General features: G+C 41.3%; 1 protein-coding gene across 2 annotated transcripts; it reads right to left on the bottom strand.

Moving 5' to 3' along the window:
• LOC143105744 (patr class I histocompatibility antigen, B-2 alpha chain-like) lies at positions 1-24,575 on the bottom strand. Of its 2 annotated transcripts, none has more exons than XM_076269833.1 (7): positions 24,388-24,575; positions 19,263-19,511; positions 18,784-19,059; positions 16,704-16,991; positions 16,424-16,552; positions 1,558-1,602; positions 1-886 (listed from the first exon to the last, which is right to left on the bottom strand). In XM_076269833.1, the coding sequence occupies exons 1-7, from the start codon at positions 24,440-24,442 to the stop codon at positions 846-848; spliced, it is 1,083 nt and encodes a 360-aa protein (XP_076125948.1). In that variant the 5' UTR covers positions 24,443-24,575; the 3' UTR covers positions 1-845. The 2 variants fall into 2 exon arrangements, with proteins under 2 accessions (XP_076125948.1, XP_076125949.1); XM_076269834.1 differs by having other exon boundaries at positions 16,433-16,552; positions 24,388-24,574.

Here is a 24,575-nt window from a genome sequence, read left to right as displayed (position 1 = left end):
CTGCCAGGCTACACAATCTTTTTCTGCATTTCTATCCCTTTATTCTCTTCAATTTAAGTTCACAGCACAAAGCTGACATGCACAACAGCATAGTTTGTGTTTTATCAAGAATAAAAAAGATTAGCGTGGCACTACTTTAGATGTTTACTTGTGCTATTTCGCGAGCTGAGAGATCTTTCGGTTTCGCACACAAAGTGCACTAACTATTATGTTCTTCATAGCCTTGTCTCTGACAAGCTGAAAATAATGAGCGTAGGCTTATGTCATCCCGCAAATAAGAGTCCACCTGCGAGTCTGCTGCAGCCACAGTCATATTCAACCAGTATCAGGAGATAACGTTCTACTATTATATTTTGCGCGGATTTTTTCTCCTCTGTTGTTCTCGCGTGGTTGCGAATATGTATCAAAACAAAACAAGCGCTTAATTTTGGGTTAAACTGCATTGTAACGCGCGTTACTGAAGTTTGTACCGAGTAAATATTACCCGATTTTTTTTTTGTAATGCCTTACATTACCGCGTTACCGCAAACAGCAATATATTACAGTAATTACATTACTTTTGTAACGCATTACTCCCAACACTGGTTACACATTACACATCATAACTCTAAAAAGCTCAGAGAGTCTATGAGAGAGCCCTGTTACACATTACACTTCATAACTCTAAAAAGCTCAGAAAGTCTATGAGAGAGCCCTGTTACACATTACATATCATAACTAAAAAGCTCAGATAGTCTATGAGAGAGCCCTATTAAACATTAGGATTTGACAGTGGGACAGCCCTAAAGTCCTACAGAAATGTGCCTCCTGTGAGTCAGTGGTTGGCTGCAGGTCTTCATAAGTCTTCAAAAATTTGTATCGGTGGTTGACAGACTTTTATATTCCTCTGAAAGAAATGCAAAGAAAACATTATTTAAATAACTGTTTTCATTATTTTTATTAATTAGGTTGGAGAGTAACTAATTTCAAGAGAGTTACATAATTAAATTACTAAATAAATGTAATAGTAATCAGTTAGTTACTGACAAAAAACATGTAATTAAATTTGACAGATTCTGCTGAAATAACAAAATCATGGTGATTACATCTGGATACTCTTCTTTAAACAATGTAAATCTTATATGTAGAATATAAGCTTCATTCTGTTGATTTGTATCTTGTCCCTGTATATTAATGTAATCAAATGTAATAAGTTATGCAACTTCGATTAAGTAATTAAAATAGTGTCATTACATATTACAATTGCAACAAGGAAACCAGTCATCTGTAACCTATATTACATTTCAAATGTGGATCCGAATCATGAGGCAGAATTACAAATTAGGATCACTTTTGGCATTGTGGCAAGATATGGATACTCATATGGATGTGGAAACTCATATGGATATGGATACTCATATGGATGTGGATACTCATGGATATGGCAAGTTATGAACAAAATGTATGGAATGAGAGAAAACATGCACACAATCAAATCTGAGTCTCTTATTTGTCTTATTATGAACAAATCAACACAAATGATAATAAACGGTCTTTATTAATTTCTGGCACACTCACCTGAAGCTTCTGTGTTCACTTGCAAAGAGGTCTGTGAGCCTCGACCTGAAACACCGTTCATAATCATTTGTCTCAAAACAGGGCAGGTGATTACAGTCATACCATTAAGGTAATAGCATGTACAAAACAGGGCAGGTGATTACAGTCATACCATTCAGGTATAATAGCATGTACAAAACAGGGCAGATGATTACAGCCATACCATTCAGGTAATAGCATGTACAAAACAGGGCAGGTGATTACAGCCATACCATTCAGGTAATAGCATGTACGAAACAGGGCAGGTGATTACAGTCATACCATTCAGGTAATAGCATGTACAATACTACATGTTAATCATAAACAAGTGTTGTTGTCTTTTCTGACACTGTGCTAAACTGTGCTGGTTAGGGACTGTACGATATTTAGCGGGGGGGGGGGGGGGGGGGAGGGCCGGTCGCCAGATGATCGGGTTAAAAATGTTCTGCCTGGCCCTCCCCCCTGGTCAATTTTTTTTTCCAGGGGCCTCCCCCCGGCTCAAAAAAATTCTCCTAGGGCGTAGGGCCCCCTACGTGAATCAAATAAAACTGGTCGAAAAATGACGTTTACAAGGTTAAAACGGCCAGCAAATGTCATAAGCACACATACACACACACGGGACTACAAACCAGTGTTGCGCGGGTTTGGTCACAAGCGGCCCGCGGTCGCCCGATATTTTAATCAACCCGACCGCAACTCGGACCGCGAATATTAATTAGGACAAAATTATACCCGACCCGCGATCCGACCCGCTTATTTACAAAATGTGTGCTTCCATTTCTGTAAAACAAACTAATTTATTTGCGAAACTTTATGCAGTAGAACTACACGCAGGCATGCAGGACATAGCCTAATGTTTGCGCAGGAGAGAGAATGAGAATAAGAGCGCATGCACGCACGCAACCACCAAGGATTAGAACACTAGGATAAGATTTGGCCATGGACATACTTCTTTCGAAAATAGAAATGGGGAGTCAAGGTAGGCAAGAGAGATACATTGCTGGTCAAAACGTTAGCGTAAGAACTGGTTTAAAATGCTGAATGAAGCAAAAAGCTTTACTAAAGCACATCCACTGTTTAAAGTCACAAACACAACGAACTAAGGTAGGCTAACTTTTATGCATGCGCGAACCTATAGCCTACATACCGGTAGATATGGCTGTGTAGTCTGTGCCATAAGATTTATTCTTGCAGGCTGCCCGTTTCGGCTGTCATACTTTTAAATGGCTTCGCATTTCCCATAGCCTATATCGCTTTTCCTGAAGGGGTGTCTTTATTATTTTAACTCGCGTCTTCAGCTTCTTTACTGTTGACTTACTGTATTGATGCTTTACTGTATTGATGCTAGCCTTCTCGTGATATTTTAAGTAGGCCTATTTGTAGAAAATATATATTTAATTAATTTTAACTGACCCGCCTGCAAATGACCCGAATATCATTAAAATATTTTGTTTATGACTCATAACCGCGACCTGCAAGCTTACGAGGGGAGTTGTGGGAGATTCAGGTAGGGTTGCGACTTTTTGGACTCGCCCACTCTGTCAAAGAGACGTGAATCATGTTTTGGCCTACAAACCTTTTAAAATATCGAAAACGGATCATTGATCAGGGGAAAAAAATATCATGGATCAGGAAAAAAATAATTTTCCTCGGCCCTCCCCCCAGGCCAAAATATTTCTCCTGGGCCTTCCCCTAAGGCTTAAAAAATTCTCTTAGGCCCTCCCCCCCCGGTAAATATCGTACAGTCCCTTAAATGGCCAGAGCTTTTTTTGTGTGCGTGAATTATACTACATATAATACACTACTATACTACATATAGTGTGTATCTGACAGTTTTATAGGCAGATAAAAACATAAAACATCTCACAATATCGTTTTCACTGCTGTGTTATTAAAGGTAGGGTATGGGATTCTCTTTTTTGGCCATTTTTGCAAAATCACTTGAAATCCTATTCCTAACCCACTTACAGCCACTGAGATGGAAGCACAGAAATGGAAATGAAACAATTCAATAATCTGTGGAAAGGGCAGGGCTCGGAAAACTCCATCCAATTATTTCCAAGACCACCTAGAAGCATTGGACAGTAAGATTGTCAATCAAACGGTCTCACTATTCCCCCCTCCCCTTCGCATGCAGGGCCGCGTTTGTGCATTGGGCAAAGGGGCTGCAGCCCCGCCCCGGCCACTAGGGGGCCCCGGCGCGGGACATTTAAAAAAGAAAACAAATGTCTTATCGTCACCTGTCTTTCCCCTTATCAATGCATGCTATCACAGACAACAATGGCTTCGCATGAGACAATTAGGAAATATGAAAGCGGAGCTCGAAAAAAGAGAGAGTGGCAGCCGGGCGTTCTCAGTAAGGCGCGCCAAAACCACGGCCGTACCCCAGTAGCCTACACACTGTGCGTATCAGGCTACTCGAGAGAGAATTGCCCCTGTGTGTGTGTTCACAACTTCACACCAAATAGGCCTAGGCTACCATAACTTCCAACTCTGCACAGTATTCCATTAACTGCATGACAGTAGGCTATTACAATTTTCTGTAAAGTAAGTTTGTAAACACGTTATCAAAATCAACTTAATGCAGAACTATGCACGCGCGCACCTTTTGTTTGAGCAGGAGAGCCTATGCTACAGAAGTTGTCGGCTAGCTTGTTGTTTTCTATTACTATCTATGCTGGTTATGAGCACACAATGTTATAAGCTAATTAATTAACTCGAGACTCATCATGAATATAACACGTTTTTAAACAACGAAAACAGAAAGGATGGAGACAGCAAAGCGAGAGGAGTTATTTCAAATGGGCAAGCCGCAAGCACAAGGTAGGCAAGATTATTGTGCTTGTCAAAATGGCTAGCATTACCGCTGTTTAAAGCCATACGTGAACGTAGCCTTCGCTAGAACAAAAATAAAGGTAACTTTAGCCTTTAGGGCTATAGCCTACAAAGTTGTTCAAACAAATAGGTCGTTGTGAGGCGTTGTTGTTGTAAAGATATTGCATGTGGATGTCATAGCCTACTATGTAGACTACTTTTTAACTGACCAATGCAGGAACCTAACCGGGACAAATATTATCAAAGTGTTGAAAGTTAGGTGGGTGTGGGCATACCATCGCATTAATTCCTGCAGGCGCCTTGTCCACTTTTTTTTCAAAACAAGGATCAAAATAGTGATAAATCCACGTCCACCCCTGTCCCTAACAACCTTACCGTTATCGGCTCCAACACCCCCCCCTTGTTTGTATTTGATGTGGCTGGGCTGTGTGTGTGCGCGCTAGACTGCGTGTTTCAATGTATTTGACGTCGTGGCTGGCTAGGGCTGTGTGTTAACAATGTATCATGATGTGGCTGTGTACGTGCGCGCCAAACTCTAGGCTACAATGTTTCATAGTTCAGAGTTCGGGAGTTGCACATTTTAGGCTGACCTGGCTACTTGTTTTTTGTATGTTGGTTAACAGTTCCACAATATAAATGCAAATTTCATTTTTATATTATCTGTCATAATTTAATTGCCTCTCTCTCTATCTCTCTGTCTTATGTATATTGATAATAATAATAATAATAATAATAGTAATATATATAAAAAAAAAATTGGGGTGGGGGGGGCCTCGGGGAGGCCTATGCCCCGGGCCCCAGATGACCTTAACCTGGCCCTGTTCGCATGTGTGACCTCTTTGTGCACATACTCAAAGCTCGTGACCCAGTCAGAGCAAGTGCAAAGTGCAAGTTGCTTCCGTTTGACGTTATCCTGCGGTACTGGAGTTAGCTGATAACTACAGTAGAAGACAATGGCCGACAAGACGCCGCCACCACTACCCCTACTACACCGTGTTCCAAATAATTATGCAAATTGGATTAAGTGTTAAACATTTATGTTTTTGTTTTTCAATTAAACTCAAGGATGGTATTGTGCCTCAGGGCTCTTTGGATCTTTGAAATCAATCTCAGACACCCGTGATAATTAGTTTGCCAGGTGAGCCCTACTTGTGTGAGTTCTACATTATTAAGCATGCCACAGGTTTCAAGCAATATTTGAAAGAAAAAGGATCTTTCTGCTGCTGAAAAGCGTGAAATTGTGCACTACCTTGAACAAGGTATGAAAACATTGGAAATTTCCCGAAAACTTATGCGTGATCATCGTACTGTAAAGAAATTTGTCGCTGATTCAGAGCACAGGCAGGCTTTGTGCAGACAAAGGCATTATAAGGAAGGTTTCTGCCATTCCCTCTTCCTGCAAAAGAGATCTGAGGAACATGGCGGCCGGCAGCGAGTGAGACGTGTGGGTCCGACTCTCGTGGGGAGAAAATGTTCTTACACTCTTAATCAACTTTTTTGTGATGGAATAACTACTCTTTATTTTATATAGTTGACGTTAAAACGATGCCCACCCTTTGGGACTTTTAGGCAAAACTCTAGCGAGTTAACCTAAACAAACAAACAAACAAACATTTCCACCTGTTCGTGTATGTCGCCTAAGACCCGCAGCTAAGTCCATCCCGCTGGAGCCAAGGGACCTCCCCGGTGTGAAGCTACGGATCTCTGAGGATGCGTCGGAGAAAACTTCGGGACCAATACTGGCCGCTACGGGATCAAATTCATGAGACATCAGTTAAGACCAGAGTCCAGGATCCGGGCACTCTTCTTGTTTGGATTGATGATGAAACCTTGTAGTTCGAGTGCTTAGAGGCGGCCATGGACGTTTTGAAAATTAAATTCCCCGACCTGAAATAGGCTAGAAACAGCGCTATTAACCTGGCGCTTTGGGGGGGTAAGTGGCGAGTGGCTCTAGGTTACTTCCCTATTATTTTTCTTCTTTTGCTGTTGTTTAATCTAGCCTATTTATATCTCTATTTTCCTTTTTCTTTTACTTCGTGGCCTGGACATTTGGGACTTCAAAATAGAGCTTATTGTTTACTGCTGTTCAAAGACTCTTAATCATTTTTTGTTTATGGAACCCAGTGTTGTGAAGCCCTATGGAAATGAATGGTAGGCCTAGACTAAACCTACAGATGGCTTGCTTGTCTGTTTGTTTGTTTATCTGTTTTGTTTTGCCCTTGTATCTTGGCTAAGGTCATATTACTTTCTTTGTACTGATTAAAACAGGCCATAAGTTTTCTTAGGGACTCGCCTTCAAGTGTTAGGTGGGAGGGTTAGAATATGCTTGCTTGGTCAGGCAATATCCATGTACTGTTTTTGGTATTGTTTTGTTCAGTTTGTTGTGTGTATGTGTATGTGTGTGCGGGGGGGTTCGCTTGCTGCTGTGCGGGATGTGTGTTGTGTGTGTGTGTGTGGCTACGTTTCTGGCTGGGGGTGTTTGTGTGTGTGGGGTCGTCTGGTGTGTCTGTGTTTGCTACGTTGGTGTGTGTGTGTGCATGTGTTTGTTGGGGGTGGGGGGGACGGGGGACGGATGTTGCTCATTTACCTGCTCATTTTTCCCATGTTACTCACAGCTCATTATTTGTCTTTGGTACCATGATATGAATGACTAAACTTACAGTATTTTCTTTTAATGCGTGTGGCCTGAATTTGCCCTTTAAAGAAGCCCTATGCAGGTCTGGTTATTCCTTCGCTGTTTCTGGGTTTTCGCCTGATTTGGGCTCGCATTATTCACGACATAGCTCCCCCTGCAGCTTCGGTAGCAAGTGACTGCTACGCTAAACCCCCAATAGCTAGCGAGCTAGCATCAATAAACCAAGCTAAACACATAGGGCTCACAATAAAACGGTCGAGCAAAAATCACATTACAAAAACGAAGTTCACCCAAAGGTAGGCTACTTACAATTTCAACAGCAACAAAGCCAAGTCGGAGTCCGTTTTGCAGTCTTCTTAGAAACTACAATCTGACTAAATCTGACTACATTTTCGAGTATTTCCGCCGAGTTACATCTGGATGTGTTCCGACCGTGACCAGAAAGTTGCATATTCGGTTTTTCCGCGGAGAAGCACTAGGGGGAGACGAAGCACCCACCAAACGACCCAAAAAGTGTTGTAGAACCATCAGAACGACTCTCAAACTGCATAATTAAGGTCATTTTTGCTAAAATTGTTGCATAGGGCCTCTTTAAACGCATACGTTTTCTGGAGGTACTTAGAAGGGAGGGAGTGGACATAGCCATGGTCAGCGAATCCCACCTGCTTCAGAAGGATGTCCATAAACTGCAGAATAAACATTAGTGTGTAAAGGCAAACTCTTCAGTCCTTAATAAAACTAAAGGAGTATTAATTGTTGTCCGCCGCAAGATTCAAGTTCACCAACTTAGGTGTGGGTAGTGACTTAGATGGTAGAATCACTTTTATGAAAACCATTATAGAAAATAAGAAAATTGCCTTCTTGTCTGTTAACGCCCCTAACAGTTTTGATTCTGAGTTCTATGCGCGATTGTCTAACACCATGCATGATCTGGCAGATTACCGGTTAATTATTGGAGCAGACTTTAACGCAGTCTGGGACCACTCTGTAGACCGGACGGCTGTAGTTGAGGGCAGTGATCAGAGATCAGCGTCTGGTGCATTAAGAAAATGGGCTCATGATTTTTCGGTAATTGATATATGGCGTGCTACCAATCATAATCGACAAGACTTCTCGTTCTTTTCGGCAAGACATCAATCATTTTCTAGAATAGACTTCATTTTTACATCCAAGGATCTCTTTGAAAAGGTAAGTACGGACATGCTCTCCCTGGCCTTTTCAGACCATAAGGCTGTCATTTGTAAAGCTAACCTTTCTGTATCGCATGACCGCGCTCCACGCTGGCGTCTTAACACCTCTTCATTGCGCGATGAGAGCTTTGTGAATCAACTTGAATCTGGCCTAACAGAATTCATATCATTTAACGAGCATTCAGTCGAGGACACTCGCATTCTATGGGATTCCGTGAAAGGTTATATTAGAAGTAATTGTGTATCGTTTGCGTCCAACTTAAACAAGACTCGTCAACGCAGGGTTCTTGAATTAGAACGCGAGCTTGGGCAATTGGAATGTGCCATGCACAACAACGTTTCCCCAGATTCAATCACCCAACGTAAAAAAATAAAAGACGAGTTGAATTCATTATTCCGACAGCGTGCTGAATTTCTTATCCACCGCACACGTCAAAACCATTACTTTGAGGGAGCCCGCCCCAGCCGCTCACTTGCCATAAGCCTGCGTGCCAGTGAAAACTTCGCGCATATAGGCTACCTGCCATTAAAACATCAGAAGGAGTTCTGGTTACGGACCCCAAATTGATTAACTTCACCTTCCGTTCTTTTTATTCCAACTTGTACAGTTCTGAGGTTCCATATGACTCCTCTAAACTTGACACATTTTTTAAGGATTTAAAGCTTACAAAATTATTGCCCCATGAGGCAGCATCCCTAGATAAACCTTTTACAATAACCAAATTGGAGATGGCTTTACGTAGCCTTAACAAAGGGAAATCGCCTGGGTTTGACGGAATTCCTCCTGAACTGTATTTGCAATTTTGGTCGCAGCTTGGCCCTCTGTTGCTGAACATGTTCAACCATGCCATTTCAATTGGCTCTTTTTCGAGAGATGTTAACCCTTTAGGCGCCAGAGGTTTTTTTTCGAAACGTTCGATTTTGACATCTTCATTTCAAAAGGCTATATCTTAAAAGTGATAAGAGATAGATACTTTCTGTAAATTAGAGAAATATTAAGGATGACCCAAAGTTTATGTAGGGATTAAATGTTTATATCTAATTTGCATATTATGACGTCATATGGTGGCGGCCATCTTGGATTATAGATTTTTCATGAAAAGTCGCATGTTTGAATGATAAAATGCACCACTTCTTTCCCCCCAAAATGTCCCTCACCTTCTGTATGCTATATTGCACAATACTGAATGCTCAGGTAAATACTAAGTATTAAACAAACTATGTAAATCATTACTAATAAATGGCAGAAACAAACCAAATGCATGTAGCGGTAGGCACCTTTTGATGTAGAGATTTTCCATTTACTACATACAGTAGGCACTCTGATTCCATGTATGGGGCACATATATATTATTCAGATGACACACAAACACAAGTAGACAAGACCTGTTTCGTTCAAAAGCTCACTTGCCACGGCAAGGCACAGATCAGGAGTGAGATGACGATACAAGACAAGAGACAATGTTAGTATTTGTTTTCTTTTTGTTGTTTTTGTTGATGTTTTTTTTGTTGTTTTTTTCTTAGCTGACAAAGACACACACATCACAAGGACATGAACACACAAAAAAGAACACATATATGTCCTAAATGGTCAGGGAAATAGATAATCAACAGTGTAAATCATTACTAATAAATGGCTGACAATTTTTTTTTTATGTAGCAGGCCTTTTGCTGTAGAGATAATGACTATCCATATCCTATCCATAGCATTCCCATCATCTTGTGATAGACTATGCATGGCCTAATGGCTCTCCTGCCCCGTGTCACCACCTCTGCTCCTGTTGCAAGCTGCATGGCCAGATCTGCCTCGCGCTCGCGTCGAGTGGAGAGAATTTGCGCAGCTCGGACTAGGCCTACTGTCATTCTCATTGTGACTCCCCACACTGACTCTACGTTCCCCCCTAACTGTCCTATGAGCACTTCGACCTCGTCTAACATACCCAGTGGCATTAGACAAGGGTTCCACCACGTTACTGTCGCCGCGATTGCGGAGAGGCACACGTTCAGAAGACAGAAGCTAGCGCTACATGGACATTAGGCTACCTCCAGCCTTGTTCGCCACACCCTGCTAACTTCCCGATGAACACTCCGAACCCGTGAAACATTATTCCCACCAGTGACATTGGGCAAACGATTCAACGTTTGTGCTTGGTGTAAGCTAAACTATGGAGTAAACTCACTTTGTCCAGCTGCATCATTGCAAGGCAGGGACGCATCTGAAGCCTCACTAAACGAATCACCGTCATTTTCTGAAGACAGATATTCCCCTTCAGAATCAGGGTCCGCGAATAGAAGACCCAACACTTAATTTCAGGTAAACTTTTTTGATGCCATTAGACGATAATCTAATGCAAATACTCGCTGACGTTGACAATATCGCTCTGACAAAGTGGCTCACACGCACACTAGCTCCGGTATTTCACGCACTGATTCAATGCGCTGTAGCTAGAAGGTTTTGTTTAAAGCATGCACTTTTTTCGACTCGGGTCTTCAGACAATGTTCGCAGACTACTACATATATTAGAAACTTCTGCTGAGGTTCTCACGGGGTCGGAGTGTTCAACGCATTTGATAGACATCCGTGGCACCCAATAAACGGATCTGGGCATTTTTTTCAAATACGAGAAAATTAACGTTTGGTTCCCAGACCACGTCTCATTGAGAAGTGGTGGCGCTAGCCAGGCTATTTATTGGGTGCCACAGATGTCTTATCAAATGTGTTTGTGCATAGCTCATCATCGTCTTGCTTTCCCCCTTGTTCTGTGATCGTTCCCTATCTCAGGCGAAAATTTGCTCCATGGTCTCCAGGCTGCCTTAGCAGCGTGAATCAAATCGCGCGCAAGGCAGCATGGGAACACCCAGGCTAGTCTAGGTATGTCTGGAAAGGGAAACGCCCACGGATCAAAATGTCCATTTTGCAGAGGCAAAAACTATCGGGAGGTCTTGGGTTCCCAAACTTCCAGTTTTATTTCTGGTCCTTAACACTTCGTCCTCTTCATACCTGGTTAAACCCGGATGCACAAGTAGATTGGCGTTCTTTAGAAGAAAACCTAGTAAGACACATAGGCTTCAGGATTTAATCTACTCTAACATCCCTTATAAAACCTGTAAATCCAAATTTGGTTCATTAATCTCACATCTTCTTTCCACATGGAGAAACATGGAACCACAATCTGAAAATCTTTCAAAATTCCATCCTCACCTTCCTATATTTAATAATTATGCCCTTCGCTTGGGTGGTCATCCGGTTTCCTTCCATCAGTGGAGCGATAAAGGGATCTACACCCTTTCCGACATTACATCAGGTAATGTACTCAGATCTTTTCAAGACCTGAAGTCACATTACAACTTACCTGGTACCTCTTTTTTCTTCTACCTGCAACTCCGCAGTGCCTTACGGGCATATGGAGTCCCTTGGGGAGAACATTTGGAACCTCATCTGATTCATAGAATTTGTGGTATTGCATCTACCCGAGGCTTGGTCTCCTCTCTTTACACATACATACATGCAGAAAAACCGCTGCAGGTTGATAGTCACTGGAGCCAAGATCTCTCAATTGCACCTAACACAATCAATTGGTCTACAGTCTGGTCAAGGATAGTCCTATCATCGCGTAATCCCAACCATTTCATACACAGACTCTACTGCACTCCCCGTAAATTATTTTTAATGAAATTAAACCTATCTCCCAACTGCCAGCTACAGTATGTTCTTCAGGTACAACAGGAACTTTTGTTCATATGGTCTGGGACTGCCCTGGTCTGAGAGATTTTTGGAGTATGGTCTCCAATAAGATGTCCATAGTACTTGAGTGTACCATCCCTTGTTCCCCAACTATCTTATTGCTTAGTGATTTTACTGGTCTAGACCTGTCTTTGATGCACCAACATTGGTTCCTGGTAGGCCTAACTGCTGCCAAGAAGCTTATAGCTCAGAGATGGAAAGCACCTCATGATCTGTCTTATCAACACTGGGTAAATACAGTTATAGATCTGGCTAGGCTGGAGAAATCAGTGGCCATTATGCATGGTGCTCAGGTTAAAAACATTCATTTATGGTCATCCTTTATCGACATTATGTTGGGATAGTAGTCATGGTCTTATGTCCCCTTTCTGCTTACTCTTGCTTTTTCATCTTTTATCTTAACTCATTGAGTGCCAAAAACGTAATATTACGTTTTTCCTTCCCATGCGTTGAGTGCCAAAAACGTAATATTACGTTTTTAGCTTTTTTTTTTAAATTACGAAACTAGACACTCTAATACACCTTATATGTGATTTTGGGAACTGTGATGAATAGAAATGAAATATATGACGATCGTGAAACTCATGAAAACGCACAATCTGGACATTTTATCTGGACATTTTATCATAACTCGGTTGCCGCTTTGGGTCGAATCAGTGACGCATGCACGTCAGGTCAAAACCAGGCCATTTTCGTGGGTCTATCACGAGGTGGCAGTCTCGCCAGGTCTCACTGATCACTTCCCGGAATGTTTACACGAGTAAGTAACAGGCAACACTTCATATTTCATGAAAGACGTTATATCTCTATTTCTAGAAAAAAAACAGCGATTTTGATGAAAACTAGCCACTGTTTAGTTTGGGATTTCTCAGGAACAGAGGCGTGTAGAAATACACGGTTTGCACCCACTGAGAGCTTAAAGTCTGACCTTTTAATCGAGCTATTGTACGTGTTCATAGCTATAACACAGATGCTGTGGCTGTACAAAAATCATCAGCAATGGTCTAGATTGCTGGCACTCTAGGACAAAGCTCCCGAAAACAGCTTGGCATTCAATGAGTTAATTTGGCATACTAATTTTGTCAACTTTGTTGAGCTGTATCAGATAACCGAATCTCTTTCTTTTTGGGCGGGGGCGGGAGGAGCAAGGGATGGGGGGAGTGAATGTGGTTGAATGCTGTATGTTGTTTTATTTGATGTGTGTTGTCTTATTTGTTGTCTTAGATGTATTTCAGTTTGTTTATGTGTTTGTTGTATGAAGTAAAATACAATAAAAAAATAGATCACAAAAAAAAAGGAAGGTTTCCTCAAGAAGTTTGCAAGTGTGCATAAACCTATTCGACCACCCCTAAACAATGCTCACAAGCAGAAACGGTTGCAGTGGGCTCAGGAATACATGAAGACTAATTTTCAGTTTTGTTTACGGATGAGTGCCGTGCAGCCCTAGATGATCCAGATGGATGGAGTAATGGATGGTTGGTGAATGGCCACCATGTCCCAACAAGGCTGAGACGTCAGAAAGGAGGTGGCGGAGTCATGTTTTGGGCCAGAATCATGGGGAGAGAGCTGGTAGGCCCCTTTAGGTGTGAAAATGACCTCCGCAAAGTATGTAGAGTTTCTGACTGACCACTTTCTTGTGTGGTACAAAAAGAAGAACCGTGCCTTCCTTAGCAAAATCATCTTTATGCATGACAATGCACCATCTCATACTGCAAAGAATACCTCTGGGTCATTGGCTGCTATGGGCATAAAAGGAGAGAAACTCATGGTGTGGCCTCCATCTTCCCCTGACCTCAACCCTATTGAGAACCTTTGGAGCATCATCAAGCAAAAGATCTATGAGGGTGGGAGGCAGTTCACATCCAAGCAGCAGCTCTGGGAAGCTATTCTAACATTCTGGCAGCTCTGGGAGGCTTTTCTGCAAAGAGATTAAAGCTGCAGTTGGCAAGTCTGACAGATTGAGGGGACTTAGCTAAAATTTTGAATGTTTACAACTCTCATGCCCCTCACCCACTACCACCGAGCACCCTCTCATCGAGTTTGTGCTTGTTATTGCGCACCAGACTGTGATTGACATTCAGATCTCACAAATAACAGGCTCTAGGTGGAGGTAGAAGTGTGTTTTTTTCTAAAACAGGCTGATTTATGTTGTTCTGTCGGAGCATAGTGTTGGTTTCAGTGAATATGATCAAAAAATCTTGCCAACTGCAGCTTTGAAGCAGAAACTCTCCAAGAACTCACACGTTCAATGGATGCAAAAATTGTGAAGAAGATATATGAAGGGGTCCTATGTTTAACCCTTAGAACCCGATTGACGCAAAGTCTATACTTCTCTGCGTTCACCTGCGCACCCATTACTCTCGTTTGAATTACTCACGAACCCGTGATCGCATAGATATGACAAGCATATCAGATGAAAGAGGAGAAACAGGGCTACCATGGATCTCGATCTTCCTGGCTTATAAAAACAGACGAAGTGACTGCAAAATTTTAACGTCATGTACACAAACCAACGCTGCACACCCATTACTCTCGGAGTAATTACTCGCGGACCCGTGATCGGATATATATGCCACGTATGTTAGATGAAAGAGGAGACACAGCTATCATTTGATACCAAATACATCCTTCTGGGTTATAAAATAGACGAAGTGACAGCAAAATAATAACTTCATATAGCTGGACTTACCCCACGTTTTTGTCTGTTTTTGTGGCAAAGCATGTTTATAATCCAACGCTATTGTGTGTTTCTCTATGCCAAAACATGTTCATAATCCGGTTTTGAGATCCTAGCAAATTCCTGCATGACATCCAATTCAAGGCTCACATTGCATCCCAATTTGTTCAACAAAGAAACACCATTTTTGCCTTTACTTTGTTCATGGCAATGCAGTAAAAAGTTGAGAATCATCATCTCTGCTGGACAGGTGAGAAGCTGAGGAACTATTAATCCGCGCAGACATGTTATGGAGTATTTTTGTCATTTACACGACAGTAAAACCACAAAGCTAACGGGTCTTTATGGGCTTTTGCCGTCAGCATATTAGCAGCTACATGTGGCTAACACAAACAATTGCAGTATAGTGGTCCTGGCGATTGGCTTGTAATCTTTTATAGTCAAAGTCTCTTAGTTCATAAGTCTGTATTTTCTTATGTACTGTATTTAAAATCATGCGCCTTCAGGCATTTGTGGAACTAGTAACTACAACCCTTTAGGAGGTCAATAAAGAACGTAGATCTAGCTAGCTAACTAACCTGCTTGGGGGGGAAGCTGATGTGAGCGATTGTATGTACTGTATTATGGAGACTAGAGCTCGTATAGTGCTAGCCTGACTTGCTCTCGTGCATCTGAGTTTTCGCTCGTGCATGATTGCGCGTTCATGTTCTTCGAGTGGGTGGAGTCAGGGCCAGAGTTGGAGGAAAGAGGGTAGGACCATTTGAATTGTTTATTTTCAAAATCTGCCGGCCGTTTTGCTAATCCCATACCCTTAAAATATCTTAGTGTCACATAATCATCTGTTAGGCCTACTGTGTGTACGTCACCACTGGAATTCAAATTATTTTTTGAAGAGGACAGACATATAAGTGGCAACTGGTAAAGAGAGATAGCCATGATTATAACGGCGTAATTGGGCTAATAACCTACTGGACGTTGTAGCGTTGTCAACCTATTCGCAAGTAACATATTAAATTAATTAAAATATTAGCATTTTGGTAAAATTTATGCAAATATTGATAACAAAACTCAAGCTTGATCTGTGTATGCAGTAGCCTATAGGCCTAAAAACAAAAGTAGCCTGAGCAGCAGATCAGCCAGTCCCCCGCTGAAAATGATGAGCCCGAAATTAACTATGGCTATAGGGACAAGTAGAAAGGATAATAGAGTTAACCATATGAATTAAAGTTATTTTATGGAAGAAAGAACAGTAGGCTATGACAGCAGTAGGCTACATGATCAACCTATATGGCTTGTTTGCTCAGAAGTGGGTGTAGTAAAGGAGCAAATCACAACATGATAGCTGACCCATGCAGAAAAAAACATGTAAACAATACAGTAGTTCAATATGCCTCTTAGTGGAATTGTGGGATACATTTCAAATGCTTTATTTCTTCCTTCCTGTTTTTGTTAACTTATCAACCTATCCTTGTGGAATAGTGGAATATTAGCCTATAATAAAAACTACAGGATAGTAAGAGCTGAAATGTTGCCTTATTTATCCAATTTCCACCACCACTAGCATAGCTCATTGTATGAGCAGTGGAACTATTTTGTTGATACACAAATATCGACTGTACACAATACGGTACACTGTACACTCTGAGCCTCTGGGTATTTCCAATCAACACAATTGCATTGATTTGTCACACATTTTACCAGTGGACAGGTCTGAACTTTAATAATCTAAAGGTCTCAAATAAGTATTTAAGTGAAATCAGTAAGACCTATTTCACCTGTTCGGGTCCTCCTCCATAGGACAAGGGCCCCGACACCAACTCCAGCAAGACACAGTAACCCAGCAGCAATAAGCACGGAGGGCACTATGGATGTGGTGACTGAATCCCACTCATGATCTGCCCAGAGAGTACAGGAGTATGAGGGTTCAGCCATCAAAGCAGACACAGACATCAAAACTAAACACAACATACACCTGATACTAAAACTACAAACTACAAACTATACAAATCATATATCCAACATTCCATATTTGTAAATCAATAATACTTAAACTGATGTCCAGCTTGTTGTCCAGGCTGAGGTGTTCAGCTGTGCAGGTGTAGTGGTGATGCTGTAGTTCCTCTGCACTGACCTCCAGGCTCTTCCTGATCTGGTACGTCTCATCTCCATTAGGTAGCAGCTCCCCCCCAGTGATCAGGTGGTCAGACACAGGCTGGCCGTCTCTGAGCAGGGTCAGGTTGATGTGACGGGGGTAGAAACCAGTGGCCAGGCAGGTCACTTTGGCCCCTCCAGAGTCTGGGAGTGTCTTCTGGAGGAGCCTGACTCTGGGATTGACTGTGAAATGTAGCCATAAATACAGTACAGAAGAAATCTTCCTTAATGGATCACTAGTTTTTCTCAGTCACTTTGGTGCATTTCTCTGACCATCATTAATGTCTGCACAACAGATAGTGCATTTCTCAAAACAATTAACACTGCACCCCGTAGAGCAGGGGTCCCCAACCTTTTATGTACCATGGACCGGTTTGATTCCTGTTTTTTTTTCACGGACCGGCGGGGGGGGGGGGGGGGATGGGTTCGGGGGTTCCATGTTCCATATGTGTTGTGCATGCATTACTTGAAAAGAACTAGCTTTAGTTATGTATGAACAGTGAAGGTAACTGAAGGTAACGATCTCTTGTGAAAAACGTGAACTTGAAGAAATGAAAATTGAACAATATGAACTATGAATATTGAACAACTTGAAGCTACATCTATAAGTGTGAACATCCCTAACAAAATATGGGAACAAAACATGAACTAAACGTGCATTACGAATATAATCAGTGGGAGCCCTGCTTGTTTCCCTACAACAAGAAGCTTCCATCTGGGGGTGATGGAAGACAGTGACACCCTCAGTGTGTTTGAAATGTCCAGTCGATTGCGCAATTTGGTCTTAGTTGCAGTCATTGCCGAAAACCCGGCCTCGCATAGATACGTGGTGGGAAACGTTTTCAGCGCTTTTACGGCTATCTCGGGATATTCTGCTTTGGTTTTGATCCAAAAACCCGCCAGAGAGGTTTTCTTATACACACTCTTAAGACCACCGTCATTTGCAATTTCGATCAACTGCTCTTCCTCCTGCGCTGACAAGTTAGGACTATTCGGGATATTGACAAATGGGTTGCGGACCCACTCATTGGTTTGCCGTGGATCTTTGGAGGATGGGAAGTAACGCTCAAACTCATTTGAAAGTGCAACAAGGTGATCGCGCACCAGCTGCGAGAGAAAGGGCCCTGCCTCAGTCTCTCCCAAAACCCCCACTACTGTTTGGAACTTATCTGGTCCACTCGTCGTCCCCACAAATCAAGCTTGGCTTTAAATGCAGCGACTTTATCTGCCAGTTTAAAGACAGTCGTCATTCTCCCCTGGAGTGACAGGTTGAGGTCATTAAGCAACCCGAATATGTCACACAGGTAAGCGAGATTTGACACCCAGTCCTCATCACTAAAATGTGCAGCTAACGGTGACTTTTTTTTCTGTAAGAAATCTCTGCAGCGGCTCTCGCAACTCAAACACTCTGGCCAGTGACCTGCTAAAGATGCTTGTTTTTTGTTGCTGTTTTTGTTCGCCAAGAACTGATCAAGTGAAGTGAGCTGACCTGAGGCTGCGCAGCGCTGAAGGCAATATGTAAAAGTGTTGAAGGCGGGACAGACAGATGTAAGAAAATAGACCTTGCAAAATGCAAACATGCGTGCAATCAAACAACTGCATATAGGCCTATGCCATGTAAAAACGTGACATTATTGCGAATTAAATTTAGTTTAGTTTGCATGCATTTTTTTAAAACTCATGTCGTAGGCTACGGCCCGGTTAGGAATGTCCTGCGGCCCGGTGGTTGGGGACCGTTGCCGTAGAGGATTACTCTGGGCTTCACTGTGAAATGTAGTCATAAATACAGCATACAACAAGTCATTCTTAAAATGGATCACTGTTAAAGAAAAAAAACACAATCCATACACAATCGAAATATGTCTACAGAGTACTGTTAGGCAACATTTGCACAACTATCAATAATGGTTATGGTTTATGGTTATGGGAATTGGCAGATGCTTTTGTCCTAAAGCCAATAAGCAAATAATCTTACTCTTTTTAAGAACACGATTTTTCTCTTTCTCCAGGTTTGTCTTGAGGGTTTCAATGCACAAGGGATGGTAATATGCAAAAGCTATATGCACACTCACAACCCATATGCCATCCACTGCATCTGGCCACACCTGGTCAGTATAAAGGCTGTCAGATTGTGGATTGTAATAACGGACATCTCCAGTTGCCCCGTTGAATGCATCTTTGTGTGTTAAAGTTCCTATGTCCTCATTTTCCTGTAACTGACATCCCAAAATTCTCTGTAGAACATGAAAACCTCAGGAAGCACAAGAAAGACAGATGTTGAGACACAAAAATCCATATATGAACTGCTACATCACTATCATTTTTTTCTGAGTTTAACATTAATTATGTAAATATAACTCTTATTTCAATGTCTCGTCTTTCTCTTCTACTGTTTCTACACTATACAGTAGATGTTGCTAAAAGGTACTTTGCCAGTCAAATACTTTGACTCACTGTTTGTGTGGTTTAGAAGCTGTCTCAGATAGGATGCTCTAGATCTCATACATTGATAGTTGATTTCATGAGGAACATATCCCAGGTCAGGTGTTCTCTCCGGACCATTCACACCTCTGTGTACAAGCTTGTTGTCATTTGAGTCGTAATATGCAAACGGGATGTCATCCAGCATAAATATAGCCTGGTATTCTGGAAATGGAGTCTCACCCTTTATGAATGTGCTGAACATCCAAAAAGAATGAGAACCTGTAGAAGAAAAGGTGTATAAACTTGGTGAATCACTGCATGGAAAATTACCCCCCCCGATTACATCATGTACAGTATGAGACAAATCAAGAATCATCTTAATTCACGTCTCTCTTTCAACCAGTTATTCATCTAGCACGGACATAACTAGATGTACCAAATAAATCACTCTGCAGAAATAAATCACGATTGTCAATTTTCTCAATCACCAACTCCATACTCCTACTTTTGCAACTCATGCTATGTGTACAGTACGTAAGTGAGTATGTGCATGTATGTTTGCGCTTCTATGTGTATGTGTGTTTCTGAGTGTGTGTGTGGTTTTACTGGTTTATGAGTGTGCGTGTGTGTGGGTGTGACAGGCCTCACTTTTTTCATGTTTAGGGTGTGTCTGATTTCTCATTTCTTATTTTAGGAACAAGAAAATTGGTCCCTGCGCCAGGCGCATTATTTTAAAGAGATGTTCTTATGTTTCATAATTAGTCATGAGTGTTTTTTGGGTGTGACATACAGTAAACCAATGAGAGTGACATCTGCCATTCTCCTTAAGAGCAAGGAACGCAAAATCAAACAGGATGTTGGTATTTTGACGACAAGTGAATGTATCTCTGCAGAAGAAATCTGCTTGCACACATCACAGTGTATGCAACACCATGACTCCACTAAATCTTGCTTGGTAACACTTTACTTGACAGTATCGACATAACAGTGACATGACACTGTCATGAACACATGACACTGTCATGACACATGAACCCTAACCCAAAACCTAACCCTAATCCTAACCTCTAACCCTAATCCTAACTTGTTATAACAAAAACCGAATGTCACTTAATAACAGAAGCGTTGTCATAAACGTTTATGACTTGTTTATGACACGTTCATGACAGTGTCATGTCACTCTTATGTCGATACTGTCAAGTAAAGTGTAACCACATGCTTTTCTAAAATGTGTGTGTGACAAGCAGAGTATAGCCTACACGTATCTGCACTCCAGTGTTGTAGTCAAGTCACTATGCCCCGAGTCCAGGTTCGAGTCCTCAGTGTTCAAGTCCGAGTCAAGTCCAAGTCATTAAAAAAAAATTCCAAGTCAAGTCCGAGTCGAGTCCACTACTCATCCGAGTCAAGTCCGAGTCGAGTCACTATTGATCCACGTCGAGTCCGAGTCGAGTCCCTATTGATCAAGTCGAGTCCAAGTCCAGCACTAAAGTAAGCATAGCGTTCCATTTTTTTCCATTGCAGATGAAATCCTTAAAAGCAAAACGGACAATCTTCTGTCTCCAAGCAGGGGTGCCATCACTTGTGTGAAAGTAGTATTGCCAAATTTCTTGCCAAACCCAATGTGTTGTATTTATTATATCAGAGAGAATACCATACCATAGCTATACCATAGCCTATAGGCCTACTCATAATAAATGAGCAATCCACATCCCAATCACACAGGCCATTAAGTCACATTATGCTGTTACTGACTGCTGACAATTGTATAGGCAGTGTTGTAGAAGTTCATACTTCACAAGAGCTAGATGAACGTTGGAGTAGGCCTATTTTGTAAGAGGTAGTGTGGATCATAAAAGGGCATTTTTTTTTTTAAATTCTGTCTGTTAAATAGCCTACACAATTTTAGCGCAGTTTGGGAGGGACAGAAACAGAGCAGGGCCCGTCTTGGTAGCTTCTTTCTGACTCCCGTGATGTGAACACTGGCTACCGGCAACTGCATAATTATGTTATCACTTCACTGACACTATGGACACATATTTCACGTCAACAATAGAGATGAAAACTAGCTTTAGGTTAACGAAGATGTAGATCATCTGCCTAATTAATTTATTTGTGCAACAGGCCACGTTCATTTCAGCGAGATGAGTGAAATAAATGTTTTTTTTTTTTTAGCTGCCATCGCCATACTATTTGCTACGATATTCACCTGTTAGAAATAGAACACGTTGCTATTTCCTTTTTTTTTTTCGTGCAGTGGATTAGGCTATCAAATCGCTCGTTTGAACAGTAACAGTAATCCATTTCATTCGTGGTTTTAAATATAGTTGTTTCTGGCCTATACCCACGAGAGGTTCAGTTTGTCAGTTTCACTTGCGCAGACATGTAGGCCTACATTGACACTACATGGACACTCTACTAGGCAATTTAACGTTATGCTTCTATATTTTATGACACCAAAATTAAAAAGTATGCTATATCTTAATCGGGAAAACGTTTAGTTTATTTTTCTTTCATCCGATAATAGCCTGCTGCAAATTAACAGACAGAAGCACGGCAGGGCACGCCCCGAATGAAAATGAATGAATGGAACCTCGCTTCTCGCGTCAGTCAGGGAAAACACTGTTCACCAAGTCACGATGATCAGCTATCCAGCAGCAGTGTGTGTTGTTTAGCCTAGGCTGAGTGTAATCTTAGGTAATGTTATGTCATGTATGAGAACTAATATTGCCTGGCAATAGCCTAATACATTGAAATAGCGGCGGCCATATCTCCAGGCATTTTGGTGTTAAAGTTAACGTTATTGCTTTGCATGTGAACATGATGTGACTTGCGATGTAGCCTACGACACGAAGCAGTAGCCTAACATTCCCTTGAACTAAAATTAGTATTACGAATAATTTAGATAATTAAAATCTCATAAATGGATTTTGCTAGGAGGCAGTGTCCAGAATGTTGCTAGGATGGTATCAGAATCTTAAGTTACATTTCACCAGAGAGGGTTAAAATGGAGCAAAAATCAAGGATTTTTGAGTGCACCATGTGAAGGGTTTAGTCAAAAGGTTTGTCGATTCAAGAAATGTGTTCAGGCAACTGAGAATTTGGTTCAGAGAATGGATCTAGCGGTTTAATATTTGTGAAAAGTGTAAAATTTTCTCAGGGTGCCTCTGGCCATAGCCTGTATATTAATATGCACTTAAGAATACTTTCCAACACTGGTAGTTTATTTACAAGACGATTTATGCATACAGTACCTTCTAGGGTTGGGTATCGTTTGGGTTTTATCCGATACCGGTGCTAAATCGATACTTTTAAAACGGTGCCTGAACCGGTACTTTGTTTTTACATTATTTTTTTATTAAAATGGTCTAAAGCATGAATTGCTTTTTTTTTTATTGATAAGACAAATTTGAACATGAAATGTAACTGTTATATTCAATTGACTATCAATATCTCATTGCTCCTACGAATAATACATTTAAATGTTAAAACAGCTTGTCATGCATGCACACACAATGGTAAGCTTCCAAGTTTACCCAGTGTAGGCAATTTGCCATAAGGTATGTTAAAACCGCTTGCCATAAAACTGCCAGGTTTTATGGCAATGATTTATTTGCATGGCTAGCCCGATGCCCGAGGCACCCCCATTGAAAACCTGTTGGTAGAAGGAAACAGAGCACATGTTACTACTAACTGGCTAACTAGCGCCAGATTTCGAGTTTCGGAGTGCAAGGGACAAGCCGAGATGGGCTATGAGACAAAAGTTCACACTCGGTATCATGTTTCAACACACTTTAGGTCAATATCACACCAAACTTATCCTTTAAGCTAAACAGAAGAGTCTATTCAAAACTGTAAGAGCTTACAGAAACATAAGTATCAAATCAAAGGTTAAAGTCCATCTTTGTCATTTCCCCCTCACATTATTCACTCCAAGTTGGCCTCATAACTTACCAACTCTGCACTGTAGACCATAAACTGGCTATTTATATTTTTCTGTAAAATAACCAAATGTATTTGTTCAACTTTATGAAGCAGAATTACGCACTAAGCAACAGTACTTGGAACGTAACACATTTTGTTTGCGCAGGAGAGAGAAGGACAGTGATTACAACTTGCACTTGTTGCTGGTTACCAATAAATACTATATATTTTTTGCAAACAACAAAAACAGAAAGGATGGAGACAGCAAAGCTAGAGATGGGCAGGAACAAGGTCAATTGGTAGATATGCTTGTCAAAACATTAGGAGGAGCTGGATGTGTGGATGAATGAAGCACAAGTATGCTTTACTAATGTTAAGCATGCCACTGTTAAAAGTCACACAGTGGTAAACTAAAAGTAAACCAAAGGTAAATTTAGCCTTTTTAGAGCTATATAAAGTTGACCAAATGAATATAGGCTGTTAGGCGTGAATAAAGTAGGCTTCTTTGTTGCTACTACTGCAACCCTTCCAACGTTAACAGGGACGAATGTTGACATTTTCCAGTATTTTGGGTGAGAAACCCAGAAAATCTCCCTTATTTTCAATGTTCAATGTTGACAGCTATGGAACGAAAGAGAATGCAATGGCGCCAGAAATCACATTCGCTCTAGAATCTTTGCTAATGCCTAGAGGACCCTCAGTATCTCCACTCGAAAGCCACAGTGCCAGGTCTTTATTTAACTCCCCAGGCTACCCTGCAAGGAAGCAGGAAATGAAGGATAAACGTGGTGTGCAGAGGGACTGACACAGAGCTACATGGACAAATATGCACCAAACAAGCCACTTTGAAATGTTGCTGTTTTCATGAATATGAAAACGTTGGGTGACCCTCCCCTCAACAAAGAATAAAAAGACATGACCCTCCCCTATTTTCCTTCGGTGGTCCATTCCATAAATACCGAACGGCCCCTTATAGTGTCATGCGACTCATCTATATGCGAAAAAAATGTTTCCATTGCAGTTTTTTGATATAGTGCTATTTTGATATTTATCTATTCCATTGCTGTCGGCTTCAGATCTTCTCTGATGTGCACCTGAGCAGAAGAGGTGTGCAAAAGTCTTTTGTTTTCTTGAATTCAGTGTGTGAAAGCCAAAATATCACTAGCAGAATCCCCAGTGTGTGTACCAATACAGTGCAGTGTTTTGGTTAAATAATCCATGAAAACAGCCTTACCTGATTTTACTGTCAAGAAAATTTGGAATAAGTAGAAGAGAAACAGTAGCCTCATGTTGGCGTATGCATCAATTGTTACTTTCTGTTCAGCTGATGGAATTTTGCTCTTTTAGTTTCTGTCTTTTTCACCCATTGGACTAAATGTGAGATTATATTCTTCACTGAAACATTTTGTTAGAAAAAACTCC

Source organism: Alosa pseudoharengus, unplaced genomic scaffold (genome assembly GCF_046254945.1).
Source record: "Alosa pseudoharengus isolate Yale_2024_CS ecotype anadromous, Long Island Sound unplaced genomic scaffold, YU_APseudo_1.1 YU_APseudo_1.1_scf_6, whole genome shotgun sequence".
NCBI classification, from domain to species: Eukaryota; Metazoa; Chordata; class Actinopteri; order Clupeiformes; family Clupeidae; genus Alosa; species Alosa pseudoharengus.
The sequence above is the reverse complement of the archived record's forward strand: the minus strand, read 5'-3'. Positions and strand labels throughout refer to the sequence as shown.

What these genes read in the sequence shown, in the direction of transcription:
- LOC143105744 (XM_076269833.1), bottom strand. Translation starts at nt 24,442, where the DNA reads ATGAGGCTACTGTTTCTCTTCTACTTATTCCAAATTTTCTTGACAGTA. An exon ending in TTTCTTGACAGTAAAATCAG is followed by an intron (nt 19,512 to 24,387) that starts GTAAGGCTGTTT and finishes TTTCTTCTACAG; the next exon opens with GTTCTCATTCTTTTTGGATG. An exon ending in AAATCGTGTTCTTAAAAAGA is followed by an intron (nt 16,992 to 18,783) that starts GTAAGATTATTT and finishes TACATTTCACAG; the next exon opens with TCAATCCCAGAGTCAGGCTC.